The 15,580-nt window shown below is 47.6% G+C and overlaps 1 protein-coding gene and 1 non-coding gene across 3 annotated transcripts in view; one reads left to right on the top strand and one right to left on the bottom strand.

The window, feature by feature from the left end:
• Nucleotides 1-15,580, bottom strand: part of DNAJB6 (DnaJ heat shock protein family (Hsp40) member B6) — a 66,011-nt gene that overhangs the window by 12,092 nt on the left and 38,339 nt on the right. For both annotated transcript variants that reach the window (XM_076006759.1, XM_012786273.3), the window contains exons 7-8: nucleotides 15,353-15,497; nucleotides 14,389-14,459 (exon numbers count right to left, since the gene is read on the bottom strand). In XM_076006759.1, the coding sequence (XP_075862874.1) occupies nucleotides 14,389-14,459; nucleotides 15,353-15,497 (216 nt within the window). The remainder of the gene's footprint in view (nucleotides 1-14,388; nucleotides 14,460-15,352; nucleotides 15,498-15,580) is intronic.
• Nucleotides 4,116-4,222, top strand: LOC142873174 (U6 spliceosomal RNA). Its single transcript, XR_012921218.1, has one exon. It is a non-coding gene; the product is annotated as a U6 spliceosomal RNA (small nuclear RNA).

Here is a 15,580-nt window from a genome sequence, read left to right as displayed (position 1 = left end):
AGCTCCTGGGAGCACGCACTCCACGGGCACTCACGTGGGCCTACTGTGTGCACCCCGTACAGCCAAGTCTTGGCAGAGAGGCCACCGTCCCGAACAGTGATACCAGCTGCTGGTGACACGTACTCACCACTGGCGTGTTTGCTCATGCCCAAAAGGGCGCAACTGTGGCTTGGCAAGAACCGTGCCCGGCAGCTCTGGACATCCTGCCTGCTCAGAACCAAGGGGCCCGGCACCCCCAGCCAGGCGCCACCCAGCCCTGCTCCCTGTCCCGCCTGGGCTGTGACAGAACCTCGCCTGAAGGTGTGACCTCCTGGTCAGACCTGCCCAGCCCCGCCACCTCCCACAGCCGCCCAGCAAGAGAAAGGCGGCGGGTGGGGGCGCCCCAGAGACACAGCCTGGTGACCTCTGGCCTCGGGGTTCCTGCCAGCCCCTGGACACCGCCCAGTGCAGGTCCCGCCAAGGCCCCCGGTGGCCGTGAAACACACCCCACAGCACGCTGTCTCTGAGGCCAGTGCGGCCAGGGCCAAGGAGTGCAGGACCCACCCTGAGGCGGGATATCCTTAGAAACCCTGTGTCCTGGACGGGCGCGGTGGCTCACGCCTGTCATCCTAGCACTCTGGGAGGCTGAGGCAGGCAGACTACTCAAGGTCAGGAGTTCGAAACCAGCCTGAGCAAGAGCAAGACCCCATCTCTACTATAAATAGAAAGAAATTAATTGGCCAACTAATACATATATAGAAAAAATTAGCTGGGCATGGTGGCACATGCCTGCAGTCCCAGCTACTCGGGAGGCTGAGGCAGCAGGATTGCTTGAGCCCAGGAGTTTGAGGTTGCTGTGAGCTAGGCTGACGTCACGGCACTCACTCTAGCCTGGGCAACAAAGAGAGACTCTGTCTCAAAAAAATAAAAAAAATAAAAAAATAAAAAGAAAGAAATTAGTTGGCCAACTAAAAAAAAATATAGAAAAAAATCAGCCGGGCACAGTGGCGCATGCCTGTAGTCCCAGCTACTGGGGAGGCTGAGGCAGGAGGATCGCCTGAGCCCAGGAGTTGGAGGTTGCTGTGAGCTAGGCCGACGTCACGGCACTCTAGCCAGGGCAACAGAGTGAGGCTCTCTCTCAAAAAAAAAACCCAAAACAACAACAACAAAAACCTCATTAGGAACCGATTTACTAAAGGGTGGGCTCCACCAAGGCTTTCTGGCGGGTACAGAAACACTGCACGCCTTCCAGGACCGAAGAGACTTTGAAAACCTGCACTGTAAATTTAACATGTGCCCACGTGCTCTGGCGGGATGCCGTCACGGTTGCTCAGTGACAGGGACACGTTCCGAGAAACTCGTCGTCAGGCGATTCCGTCACCGCGGGAACATCCTGAGTGCGCTCGCGCGGTCCCGGTGGCGCAGGCTGCATTGCGTGCGCGGCTGCTCTCCCGGGCACACGCCGGCCTGGACGTCGCCGTGCCGAATCCCGCGGCACCTGAGCACAGCAGCATCTGCGTGTCTGAACGCACCCAGACACGGGAAGGGAACAGCAAACCACGGCGTCACAGCCTCACGGGACCGCGCTCGCACAGGGAGTCACGCAGCAGCCCTTCGCCGACCTGAATGCCGCAACATGGCAGCAGCTGCGTTTTAAAGCCAGGCGCCTTTCCGAATCAAACGCGGCAGCGCCAGTGGGGCGCCGTTCCGAGGGACGCTCTCGTCCCGGCCGCTCGACTCCTGCAGGACCTGCCGTGTCTTCACAAGGAACAAACGTGCTCAGGAAGAAATCAACCTCTCACAAAGCCACTGGCTCCTCCTGATACATAACCTGAAATTCTCCAAATTAAAACCAAAAAACCTACTCACAGCCACTTCAGTCTCCTCCCCCACACACATCACGCTCTCTGAAAGTCGCCGTTTTTGTCTTTCTGCAGCCTTTTCCAAACCTCCCATGTGATGCCATTCATTATTCTGCTTTTAAAATTTACTTCTTAAACAATTCTAGTTTGGCAACTTATTATACAAAGCCCATTACTTATAGAAAAAAATAAGTCACTTTTAATCCTACAACCCACAGATCATTTGCTATTTTAGCACCTTTCAGACCGCTCACAAGTTTTCTCCTGTTTCGTGAGCCATCTCTTATGGACTTTGGATGTCAACACACTGTCTTCTTGTCCATTAGGGAGAGTAGAGGTGTACCACCAAATTTGAAAATGAAAACATCAAGAATGAAGAATGGTGACATATATTTTCCAGAAAAAGCGATATTCTTCTCCTAGCATGGAAAGACAAGCGGGTTGTCCGAATGGTATCAATGATCCGTGATACTTCTGTCCGCCAACAGGAAATACAAAATAGAAAAACGGGAGAGAATATTGCAAAACCTGCCTGTATCAAGGAATACAATGCCCACATGAAAGGTGGTGACTGTGTGGATTAATTCCTTTCGTGTTGTTCCATTCTAAGGAAAACTATGAAATGGACAAAATAAGTAGTGCTGTACCTTATAAACTGTGGACTTTTCAATTCATTTAGAGTGCACAACGTCCTCAATCCACAAGCAGAAAGAAGTATAAACAGTTCCTGCTATTGGTGGCTAGAGACCGGATAACGGATGAAATACTGAAGGTTCTCGGCGACCAGAGACAAATCTGCCCAGCCCTCCCCTGGGGGTGCAAGGAGAGCACCTTGTAAAGATCCACCCAAAAGGTTGTCCTGTGATATGAAGCAGCACGAACCTACGTGTATTCCAGAGAGTGGAAAGAAAAAATTTCCCATGAGAGCCGGCAGAGTTTGTGCTAGCCATGGGAAAAGGAGCAAATCTAGATGCTTATGTAAATTGTTTGGTCGCTCTTCAAAGAGGAAAATGTTTTACACAGTACCATACCTTAAAAAAGTACTAGGAACTTTAATTGTTTAATTGTTTTTATGAATAAAAATGTTATAATTGAAAAACAACACCTAAAGTGCATTATGATCTGTAATTATGATGATTTAAATAATGTGCAGTTTGCCCGAAAACGTACAGTCCCTGGCATATGTCTTACAGATTTCTATGCGGTACGAAATGTGTTAGTATAATTCCAAACTCTTCCTGTGTATGAACTAATAAACCTTATAAATTACTTAATACTAAACTAAAAGGCAGGCTGGTTACAAGATGTCAAGTTTTTCATTTGGGAAACTAAATATACCAAAAACCACCCTGCGCCTTTTAATAGCAAGTTCGATAAAATTTAAAAACAAAAACAAGATCTGCCAGTATCTCCCTAAGCCAAAACACACTGAAATCATCTCAAAGTTATTGCAGGAATGTCCCGGCAGCTGCTACGCGAGCATGATCATCGTAACGAACGCTTCGGTTCTTCCCTAAATGCAGGAGTCTGGCATCTGATGTGCAGACGAAAACAAACTTCCACAGACAAAAACTTTTCCCAAATATGCACAGTCCCAGAGGCCTTTGCTGAGGCTGCTTCCGTTTTTTGCTTTTTTTCTGGGATGGAAGGAGGGGATCTAACATCCCATACAAACCCCAGTCGTGAATGCCACCCTCCCAACTCGAGATTACCCAAACACACAAAAATGCAGCCTGGCCCAGCGGCAGACTGACTCACTGGCTCGCTGACATTTCATGTGTGCCAGGCACTGGGACACCCAAGATCCTGCCCCTGCTCTCAGGGGCTCAGGGAGGCGGCCCAGAGCACAGCAACACACGGAAGCAGGCGTCGAGGGGAAGAGACACGTTGCACGTGGAAGAGGAGGACGTGGAAAAGCCACGGGAAGGCACAGGCCGCCTCTGGCTGGGGGGATGCATGGAAACGGGCTGCAGAGCAGGGACTCACTCGGGGACTGGCGTGCGGTCACAGAAGCCACGCTACCGTGTCCTAGAAGCCAAGGGAGGCCCTGAGCAGCTTCAAACGGGACAGTGACGGTCCTGCCATCCATGTTCCCGATGCAGCTGAACAAACTTCACCGGTGACAATGTGCAGGCTGGACTGACAGGCGGGACAGAGCAGGTGCCACAAGAGCTACGCTTACGGTAATACTAATGGCTGCTTAGGAACTGCCAGGACAGAGCTGCTCTGGGAGCCAAGACCAGTCATGGAAGTCACTGGGGAAAGAGCACACCGGTGCTCGCTCCGGCAGCGCGTGCACCAAACCCGGAATGATACGGAGAAGATTAGAACGGCCCCTGGGCAAGGAAGACACACAAATTCATTTAAAAGAAAAAGCAGAGCCCAAAAAAGAGTTCAGGATTGAGTCAATGGCAACAATAAACTTGCCATTTGAATTTGTACAATAGCCCTATATCACCAAGGTCTCTGTGTCAAACCTGTGGCCACTCTATATGCACTTTGTTTACTCTTTATACAAATAAATATACTAAAGACTTTAAAAAAAAAAAAAAAAGAAAGAAAAAGCAGGCTGGGCGCGGTGGCTCATGCCTGTAATCCTAGCACTCTGGGAGGCCGAGGCAGGCGGATTGCTCAAGGTCAGGAGTTCGAAACCAGCCTGAGTGAGACCCTGTCTCTACCAAAAATAGAAAGAAATTAATTGACCAACTAAAAATATATATACAAAAAATGAGCCGGGCATGGTGGCGCATGCCTGTAGTCCCAGCTACTCGGGAGGCTGAGGCAGAAGGATTGCTTGAGCCCAGGAGTCTGAGGTTGCTTCGTGAGCGAGGCTGAAGCCATGGCACTCACTCTAGCCCCGGCAACAAAGTGAGACTCTGTCTCAAAAAAAAAAAAAAAAAAAAGCACACAAGCAAGCGTGCCCGCCGGCGGGAAACACACGTAGGAACACAGAAGACAGCGGCAGCGCTTACGCCAGAGCCCTCCCGGCCTAAGCGGACCAAAGCACGGAAGCCCGTGACACAGGCCACATGAGGCCAGGAGTCCCGAAAGCTCTCGTGTGGCCACTTCACGCAAGCAGGATCCTTCCTGGCATGATCAGGACGCTGGTTCGCAGCACCCACCCTCCTCAGCCGTGGTGGCCCTGACCGGTGTGCAGGGACCGCGCCTGGCAGGCACTGTCGCCATCAGCAGCCGCTCCTGTGACGTCCCCAGGCCGCGTGCTGTGGGTCAGCAGCGGGCAGCACACTCAGCTGATAAGCAGTAGCCACGGCTCCTCCTCAGAGGGCCCCGGCAACGCGGCCCACCGTGGGCAAGGCCTCCTGGCACCGCCAACACCCAGGCCCCGGGGCAGACGGAGCAGCCCTGGGGCAGGCCTGCCCATGTCCTGGTCAGGGTGACAGTGGTGTCGCCAGCATCCCCCGAGAAGAGCCATGATCGCAGTGTCTGGAACACGGCACTGTCAGCTGTGTGTGTCTCGGGGAGCTTGGGAAATTTGAGGAAAACTGTAGAATGGAAATCGAGGCAAAGTGCAGACTTCCATTTTCTCGTCTAAAAATGTAGGCGGGAGGCAGACACTTGTGTCTGAAAAGGCCCTCAGACTGGAACAGTCTCCAGGTCCTCAGCCTCCCTGGCCACGGCCTCGCTCCCCGGAAGCCCAGGGGGTCCTGCTCCGCTTCCCCCAGCTCCCCATCATGGGACACCACACGCCACCCAGCCCCACCCAGGCAGAGGGTGGTGGACGGTGGGGACTCCCGGATCTCCTCAGGGACAGACAGGAAACACGACGGGCTCCCCACTCCCAGCAGCCCACCACGTACACTAGCAGTACGACTTCTGGGAAGTGGCTCTTCACAAATGGAACCCTGCACACCTTAAGTGTCCCCAGGAGACCTGCTGTCCTGGGGGCTACCTGGGCCTCGGTCAAGCTCAGCATGGTGGCAGTCACCTGCATGTCCAACACAGTAGCTAGTCTTTCTCAGAAACCAAGGGTATAATCAGCAAAATACTAAAATCCGCCTGCTGCAGAACAAGACAGAAATGATATCAATATTAACGATTACATAAGAAAAAGCAGTGTACAAAAATGATGAAATTTATAGAATTTTCTACTTCTAGAAAATGATGACTATTCCAAAATTAAAAAAAAAAACAAGTTACAGTACTGGAAGGCAAAGTGACTGGATAAAAGGCAACGCCACAGCACACTGACCGTCCTGGCCACCCACAGGGACCAGCTAGAAAAGGACACGCACGCAGGCCGGTTTCCGGCATTTCCCAGACACGCTCACACCTGCACAAAGGCAGCACCGACTTTACATCCGTGTGTAAAACAAGATATAAAAATAGAAAGGCCCACCACATTGTTTCTGCATGCCACGGTTTCCCCAAATTAATCCACTGCTCTAAAGCAACAGAGGCGGGGAGTGTATCACTTGAGAGTATGACTGCGCCAGCCTTGAAAATCAACTGCCCTTGCAGATAAAACTGAGAAAGGGTGATCCCAAAATAGAAATGAACCAAAATATGAGAATCAAAAAATTGATTTATGTCTAACAAATACTTAGTGGATAACACTGGCAGAGATACTGTGAGAAACTCAGATGTTTTCAAGACACACAAACATTCGAAGCAAATTAAAGATGCAAACAAAGTACAACTGCAAAAGAAAAATGTGGGGAAATAATCGGTTCTGGAAGAACCATGACGTTAAACCAGAGACGTGACACACACAGAGACACCTGTCTCCATCAGTAATTAAGACTGCCACACACTAAGTCAGTCATATGAACAAACTTTGAAAAGATTAAAAAGAAAACCACTTGGCCTGGCACGCCTTTAATCCTAGCACTCTGGGAGGCTGAGGCAGGCAGACTGCTCAAGGTCAGGAGTTCGAAACCAGCCTAAGCAAGGGCGAGACCCTGTCTCCACTGAAAATAGGAAGAAAATAGAAAGAAACTATGTTTTTAGTTGGCCAACTAAAAATATATAGAAAAAATTAGCCGGGCATGGTGGCACATGCCTGTGGTCTCAGCTACTTGGGAGGCTGAGGCTGAAGGATTGCTCGAGCCCAAGGGTTGGAGTTTGCTGTGAGCTAGGCTGATGCCATAGCACTCTAGGCCGGGCAGAGTGAGACTGTCTCAAAAACAAAACAAAACAACAAAACAAAAAACACTTGAGCACAGCAGGCCAAAGACTGATAACTATCGCATAATAGGCTTCTGTAACATCAGTAAGAGAACAAGCCTACCAAAAAACAGGTACACGCAGGTAACACACATAGCAACAAGAGGCTTAACTTCATAAGCCAAGTGAACACAGGTTTTTATTTTTTTTTTATTTATTTTTTTTTTTTGAGACAGAGTCTCGCTTTGTTGCCCAGGCTAGAGTGAGTGCCATGGCATCAGCCTAGCTCACAGCAACCTCAAACTCCTGGGCTCAAGCGATCCTCCTGCCTCAGCCTCCCGAGTAGCTGGGACTACAGGCATGCGCCACCATGCCCGGCTAATTTTTTCTATATATATTAGTTGGCCAATTAATTTGTTTCTATTTATAGTAGAGACGGGGTCTCGCTCTTGCTCAGGGTGGTTTCGAACTCCTGACCTTGAGCAATCCACCCGCCTCGGCCTCCCAGAGTGCTAGGATTACAGGCGTGAGCCACCGCGCCCGGCTAAACACAGGTTTTTACAAGTGCTGACAGTCCCCCCAAGTGTGCGAGGACGCCGGGACCCTGACCCATTGCTGGTGGAGAATACACTTTGTTCGAAGTAATGTGTGACTACTGATTTTAAATCAGGTGTCCTCAAACTGAGGCCCGCGGGCCATGGACATTTATCTGGCCCGCCGGGAGTTTTTGCCACCGCTGCCTGCCTGTCCTGCTTAGCAGCCGACTCATCCCGGGCCCACAGTGTAGACTCTCCAACGGTCTGAGGGACAGTGAACTGCCCCCCCCCCCGTTAAAAAAATTTGAGGACCCCTGTTTTAAATGCACACATTTGGGTACCTATTTAATGGAACTGCTCCTACAAGGACATGATTCTGTGAAGGATCTCAAATGTTAAAGGGAAAAACATTGTGCCAAGCTAGCCTAGAGACCTAGGCCAAGGCCCCAACGGGTGCTCACTAGCAGCAGGCGTGACCATTTACCTGGCAGACCACTGAGGCTGGGCACAGCCCGACTGGGAGGAACCCAACCCTCCCTGCTACGTGGGCAGCACCTAGGGCAGCCAGGGCTCCGCTGTCTGAGCCCCTCACCCCTGCTGTACAGCATGAACTGTCCCAAGGACACGGCCTGGGGGGCCCTTGGCCCACAGACAGCACAGGCTGTGGCTCACGGGCCTCCTGAATAACAGCCACTTCCTTCCCGGCCTGGTGCTGACTTTGTCCCAGCCATGGCCTTACGTAAAGCGACCCTGAACTTTCAGGTAAGAAGTAATGTGGCTTAGAGGTGACGAGAAGCCAGGTTCTTGACTTGGTGGAAATGAAGGTAACAAACAAGTCTCACGGGCCGGGCGCGGTGGCTCATGCCTGTAATCCTAGCACTCTGGGAGGCCGAGGCGGGCGGATTGCTCGAGGTCAGGAGTTCGAAACCAGCCTGAGTGACAGCAAGACCCCATCTCTACTATAAATAGAAAGAAATTAATTGGCCAACTAATATATATACAAAAATGAGCTGGACATGGTGGCGCATGCCTGTAGTCCCAGCTACTTGAGAGGCTGAGGCAGGAGGACTGCTTAAGGCCAGGAGTTTGAGGTTGCTGTGAGCTAGGCTGACGCCACGGCACTCACTCTAGCCTGGCCAACAAAGCAAGACTCTGTCTCAAAAAAAAAAAAGAAAAAAAGAAGCAAGTCTCACGCAGGGTCCAAACTCCACACAAGCCGTTTCCTGATGACCAGGCACTGAGCTGCTGCTCAGGGGGGGGGTTGCTCTCAGCAGGACACCCTGGCTTTCAGCTTAAATTGCCCCAGTGCTCAGGACTGGGTGGGTCTTCTCCTCCCCCGACCAAGGGCACAGACCCTGCCAGTGGGCACAGCACCTCCTGTGCTCTCGGGCGCCCAGTACAAGAACGCGGCCTGTGCCCGCGGGGAGAGGCAGCAGAGGAGCCATCCCACCTCTGAAGCAAGTTCTCAGCACACGGCCTCCATGGGACATCCCCCTTGCTCCCACGGCCTGCTGGCCGAGCATGAGAACCAGCTGGTCCAAGACGTCGGGAGAACTGGGCGAAGTGCTGATCTCTTCTCAAGAGACAAACAACCCTAACGGGGCACAACAGTAATAAACCGCAGGGTTTGCCGACTCTACTGTGAGACCTTGACACCACACATCGTCATTTGCCACTCGGTGCTGCAAGGAGCGGAGAAACGCCACAAGCCAAGAGGAAGCTCCTGTCGATCCCCACCAAAAGTCCTCCACAACCAGGTGACGGCCGTCGACCGGCACCCCTGAAATGAGTGGCATGTGACAGAAACCGTCCCTCTGGATTTACTCCACACACGGTTAGGGGACGTCTCTTGTGCACACAGCTGGGACACGGCCAACAGAACTCTTGCCCTTATGCGCCATGTTCCCGTCGGCGGATTGCACTCCAAGGTAGGAATCTTCTGTTTTTTGAATGGGAGGGTATGAGGAAACCGAGAAAGTCTATTCAGGGTTCTCTGTTGAGTATTTAATCACTTCAGGTGCTCACCAGCCACGAAACCTCAACCACAGCCGGCACTCACAGTCCGCACGGTAGTTTGTGCTGCACACTGACGAATCCGTTTTGCTCTTGTGTGATGAGGAAAGATTTAAAGCACTGAAAGCTTGTTTTACTTTACAGGCAGCTTTACTTGTAATGTAAATCAGAGTAGGTTAACATATATGTTTTCATTACCTTATTTTTAAATGTTCACAATTTATTTTCATAAATAAAAAATTAGAAAAGTCATATCACAGCAGTCGGTTAAAGTCGATGCTTGGCTGTGCGCATTCATCTGTGGCTATCAACTATAGTCGACGCTCGTACCAAAGTGGTTAATTCACCCAGGACATTAAATTCACAGTTAACTCCTTGGGGAAAAAAACAGTTTAAGATCTACTGACACCCTGCACAAAAGCAAGGAAGCAAATATTTACAAAAGCAGTGACAAGCCTTTTGAAGCCAATCATACTTCTAACAAGACCCAAAAAACTCAGCCAGTTCTGGTCTTCGGAAATCAGTGGCCATACTGAGTTGAAGATTTCTGATACAGTAAAGGCCGTTGCATTAATAGCTTCCCTTACTTTATCTTTTTAAACACTAAGATGGGCCGGGCGTAATGGCTCACACCAATAATCCCAGAACTCTGGGAGGCCACGGTGGGATGATTGCTGGAGGTCAGGAGTTCAAGACCAGCCTGAGCAAGAATGAGGAGACCCTGACCCCAATAAAAATAAAAATGAATAAATAAATTAGACAAGTAAATAAAAATAGAAGAAAAAAAAATAGCCAGGCATGGTGGCGCATGCCTGTAGTCCCAGCTACTCGGGAGGCTGAGGCAGGAGGATTGCCTGAGCCTAGGGGTTTGAGGTTGCTGTGAGCTAGGCTGACACCACGGCACTGTAGCCCGGGCGACAGAGTGAGAGTCTGTCTCGATCGATCGATAGATAGATAGATGGATGGATGGATGATTGATTGATAGATAGACAGACAGACAGACAAAAAAAATAAACACTAAGAAAAAATAATTTACCCAAAAATAAAGTCTCTAGCCTATCCTATCTCAATTGTTAAGACTTTAGTACCAAGGGCTACATCTAATACTCCATGTCCCTAGAGAAGCTGGGAACTGCAAATTTGCCAAAAGTTTAGACACAAGAATTAGAAAGATGTAACAGTCGCCACACAACTGTACAAGACTAATTCAGAATGAGATTTGCTTTCTGAAGTCAAGCAGCTCTTGAAAGTGCAGAGATTAACTTAGAATTATTCTAACAGCTGAGGAAATGCTAACGGAGGAAGAATTTAATAATTTAAGCAAATGTAGGGGCAACATATTTGTTACAGGACTCGCACCACATTAAACCACAAAAGTCCTGACAACCTTAAAAAGACCTCAAAGGTAACAGAATATCAGCCCATATTAAAAACACACAAAAAGGCACTGATTGGGCCAGGTGACTCAACTCCCACGTGACCCCACATTATCGAGTGTGCAACTGCACGAAACATAATTTTGTGCTTGAAAACCCCCAGAAATGGTAACATCTGCCTCTGCTGTTACTGACCATGCTGGTGACCAAATTTCCTCACCACAGACAGGGAGAGAAGCAACAGCAGAGATGGTAACATCCAATCATATATTACCACTGGATCCTCTGAAAATAACATTGCTAACTAACTCTGTAGTGCTTACAAGAACAACAAGTTTGGCATTCCCCAAAGAGAGTACTGACAGCTAGCAGGTAACCAAGACACAGTAAATAGGAATTTTAAAGCTTTAGGAGATTAGCCAATAAACAGAAATTCAAATGGACTGGGAAGACGACCGCACCACGATGTCTCTCAAACTTTACCTTTGCACGGGACAGCCATCTGAGCAGGCAAGGCACACACAGGCTGGGCATGCACAGAGCGGACGGTAATGCCAGCGCTAACTCCCAACACCTGCCCTTGAAAGAACTCCAAAGAGGAAGAATGAGGAACCATCACTTGAGCCACCATCGACACCCTTCGTAGTATTAAAAACCACTTACTGCATTTCCAGCACCACACCTGGACTCCTTGGAATCTGTGGCACGTGCTTAGTGAAGGACACAATTACAGGGAAGGTGAAAAGGGCAGAGACACAGCAAGGTCCGCCCCACACAAGGAGGTGAGCACAGCCAAACACAACCTAGCGGAGCCGCACACAGCAGACACAGCGGCTTTGCTTCTGAATGAGCCTGCAGCTGCCTGCATTCAGAGACACTCCATGCCACCGGATGTCTCAAACCACAGCAAGTAAAGGCACCCTGGAATTTACAAGAACCTGTAACTTCAACTACAGGCTATTCTTGCAAACCATCATATATCTGAATGATGCTACCAATGCCAAAAACAACTTCATAGCTTCTCCTGTGGCTTTCACACACATTGGAATAAAACCGGTGTATTTAAAAGTCAAGGCAGGCCGGGCGCTGTGGCTCACGCCTGTAATCCTAGCTCTTGGGAGGCTGAGGCGGGCGGATTGCTCAAGGTCAGGAGTTCAAAACCAGCCTGAGCAAGAGCGAGACCCCGTCTCTAATATAAATAGAAAGAAATTAATTGGCCAACTGATATATATATATATATAAATTAGCCGGGCATGGTGGCGCATGCCTGTAGTCCCAGCTACCAGGGAGGCTGAGGCAGAAGGATCGCTCGAGCCCAGGAGTTTGAGGTTGCTGTGAGCTAGGCTGACGCCACGGCACTCACTCTAGCCTGGGCAACAAAGCGAGACTCTGTCTCAAAAAAAAAAAAAAAAAAAAAAAATAAAAGTCAAGGCAGTAAGATTTGACAGCAACAAATGAGTTTCCTGTTCATAACTTAAAATTTTTATCAGAAGAAAATTAAGTTAATTTTCTCATATGCAAATGATGACCATATGACTATGAGATCTGTTTTTTTTTTAAAAAAAAAAAGATCTCCACAAAAAGATTCCTTAAGAGTTACACATCTTTTACCTATAACACAGTGTTGAGTAAATTAACTGTTTACAGCTAGAGTTGTGCTGAAAACTTTACAAAATCTGGAACATTCTAACGTGTTCAGAATTTTTGTTACACCAGAACAATAATGAAATTTTTCCTAGATGACTTTAACACATCATAGAATAGACAAGACTTCTGCTGTTACCTGGTCTCTCTGGTCACACCTGGACATCTCAAGGCTGCTGTCCATCAAATGTCTCAGCCCACCCAGAACCTTTAATGAGAAATATAAAACTCTGAAGTCCAAATTATCTACTTGAATGTCTCATTTAGGAACAAAGAATCCACCTGTCCTGACAGCATAAATGAAAGTAGGCATTATGATACCAAAATTCTAGTAGTGAAACTGTATTTACAACACTAGGCAAAAGATGCCAGCTGCTTTCCAAAGTGGGACATACCTACCTTCTCCAGAGAAATGCAGAGCTGCATGCTAGGTTACCTCTAACAACACATTCAGGCATTGCTTTCCAGTTCAACTGTCTTCAAATAATTATTGCTATGCTTCTTTTGAAAGCTCCTACGAAATTTCATAAAATACCTTTTAGGTATTTTCAGTTACAACACACAGGCTCCTCCAGGGCTCTGGCGTCATGAGCGAGGCCCACAGGTCTTCCCGTGAAGCCAGCACTGGCGTCAGCACACTGCCCATCCCGCTAACAGGGTCCACACTGTTTACTTCCAAAACAAAACAGAACAGGATAGCTTGAATGCAATCCAAGTCTAGTTTAATATTCTTTAAGGCTGGAATCCTAGTTACCAATGGCGATCACAAAAGATTACAGATTGAGAAACAAAAGAAATTCCTTTATTTTTGCTCACACCTAAATCATTCCATGACTTTCGAAGCATATTGTCCGTAAGTGATCTTACATCAAACATATCCTAAAAAATTAGAACATACTTTTGAGAATGAAAAAGTTATATAACTATTTCTTCCCTCCCCCATAGAAATGTTACCGTAATAAAATGTTTAATAAACTGCTAAATCATTACTTAATAATGTGAACATCTCCATACACTCTCCCAATACACTGAGGAAAATGTCTACGCGTGACTGGAGTGCGGCATCCCCCAGGAACAGAACGAAAGGCTGGTAAAGGGACACTGGAAGCCCAGCACAGAATCACACACAGACACAAGAAGGCCACAGATCCCACTCAAGAAAGAATGCACCAAACACATTCGCATTTATTTTCTTTTTTTTTTTTAAAAGCAAATGACAAAGACCCAGTTTACCAGCTTTACTTTTTAAACCTAAGCTTAACATTACATATTTAAACAATTGTCAAAACTTACTAAGTTGCCAGCATTCATGCACAACTAGAAAACATCCTTAATTTATAGTAAACCAGAAATGTATTACCATTAATGCATTAATATCTTTCATTACTAAATACTGAAAAAAATTGAAATTATTTCTGTAGAAGATTCGTCCTGGCAAGGTTAACTTCACAGCAGGCTGACACTACTTGGCTCACGTTTCAGACACAATGGGAAAGCAGGTCCATGCTGGTGTTAGTGTACAATCTCGTTCTACCACTACCAAAGAGTCAAGGCTCACCTTGAATACCGTTTAATAAAAAAAGCAAAGTGCATACAGAGATTTACAACAATTTTAAAGACAAAAAAATGGTCCTATTATGTGGTCCCAACAATAAACTCAAAAGTCTATGACAAACACGGCTCCAATGGGCGGTTTATAAATACTTAGGTACAGTGATACTCAAAGTCGAGTTCGTTTGAAATCTTCAAAAAAAAGTTCCTGTTAATCCTCAAATGGTGCTTGTTATAGTTAACATTTCTGTTAAGCGCGTGCGTTGAATTACTTGTTATCCAAGCGCAGCAGCTGCTCCTTACCATTTATTGTTAAGGACTTTAACTGGCCGTCTTCTTCAATTTCTACTCTTTCTTGACCATTCTCGACAATTCTGCGGGAGAAAGTAAATTTTAAAACTTTTTAAAGTAAATATGTGTGTGAATGTACATGAGTATTATTAAAGAACATTACTGCAATAAACACAGGAAAACACATAATTTCAGGCTGAAAAAACCAGCAGAGGCAAGCTTGTTCACAATGAATCTTTCTTTCCTAAAATAGATTTATTCTGAAAAAAACAAAATTTGTATCAAACACCATAAACCTAAATGCTAAATACACACAAGACACCATTAGTAAAAAACAGTAAAGGTCGCACTATTAATAGTTTTCCTTGACCACTTTGAAAACGCCAGGGAAACATGTCATGCATGCGGTATTACATTACTGCACTTTCAGTATTTTGGCACTCGTGATTACTGGGAATAAATTCACACTAAATACACATTAAAAGGAAAAGCTATAATTACTTTAGAGGTAAAAGATTTTCACGGTGCCACACTGAGCATGCAACCTACCCTTCCCGCTCTGGGGCATGGGCAACATAAGCATGGGGTGCCCGCTTATCAAAAATACAGAACAGGCCGGGCGCTGTGGCTCACGCCTGTAATCCTAGCTCTTGGGAGGCCGAGGCGGGCGGATTGCTCAAGGTCAGGAGTTCGAAACCAGCCTGAGCAAGAGCGAGACCCCGTCTCTACTATAAATAGAAAGAAATTAATTGGCCAACTGATATATATATAAAAAATTAGCCGGGCATGGTGGCGCATGCCTGTAGTCCCAGCTACCCGGGAGGCTGAGGCAGAAGGATCACTCGAGCCCAGGAGTTTGAGGTTGCTGTGAGCTAGGCTGACGCCACGGCACTCACTCTAGCCTGGGCAACAAAGCGAGACTCTGTCTCAAAAAAAAAAAAAAAAAAAAAATACAGAACATACACTGCCACCGTACCTCTTTGTGGTGATCTTTCTGCCATTAACTATCTTGGTAGAAGTTGACACAGACTTGAAGTTGCCCATCCCACCACCACCACCAAATGACGTGGAAGAGAACGAAGTGAGGCCCCCATGACCTAGTGACCCGAATGAAGTAAATCCTGCAGGCAAACAGAAAAGAAAGCTGATTAGAGACAAATATGTCAAATATTAATGCAAAAACCACTGAACTTCCAAACGTAGT

The sequence above is a fragment of the Microcebus murinus genome, chromosome 9, assembly GCF_040939455.1.
Source record: "Microcebus murinus isolate Inina chromosome 9, M.murinus_Inina_mat1.0, whole genome shotgun sequence".
NCBI classification, from domain to species: Eukaryota; Metazoa; Chordata; class Mammalia; order Primates; family Cheirogaleidae; genus Microcebus; species Microcebus murinus.
Note: the sequence above shows the minus strand (reverse complement) of the source record. Positions and strands in the feature narration are given on the sequence as shown.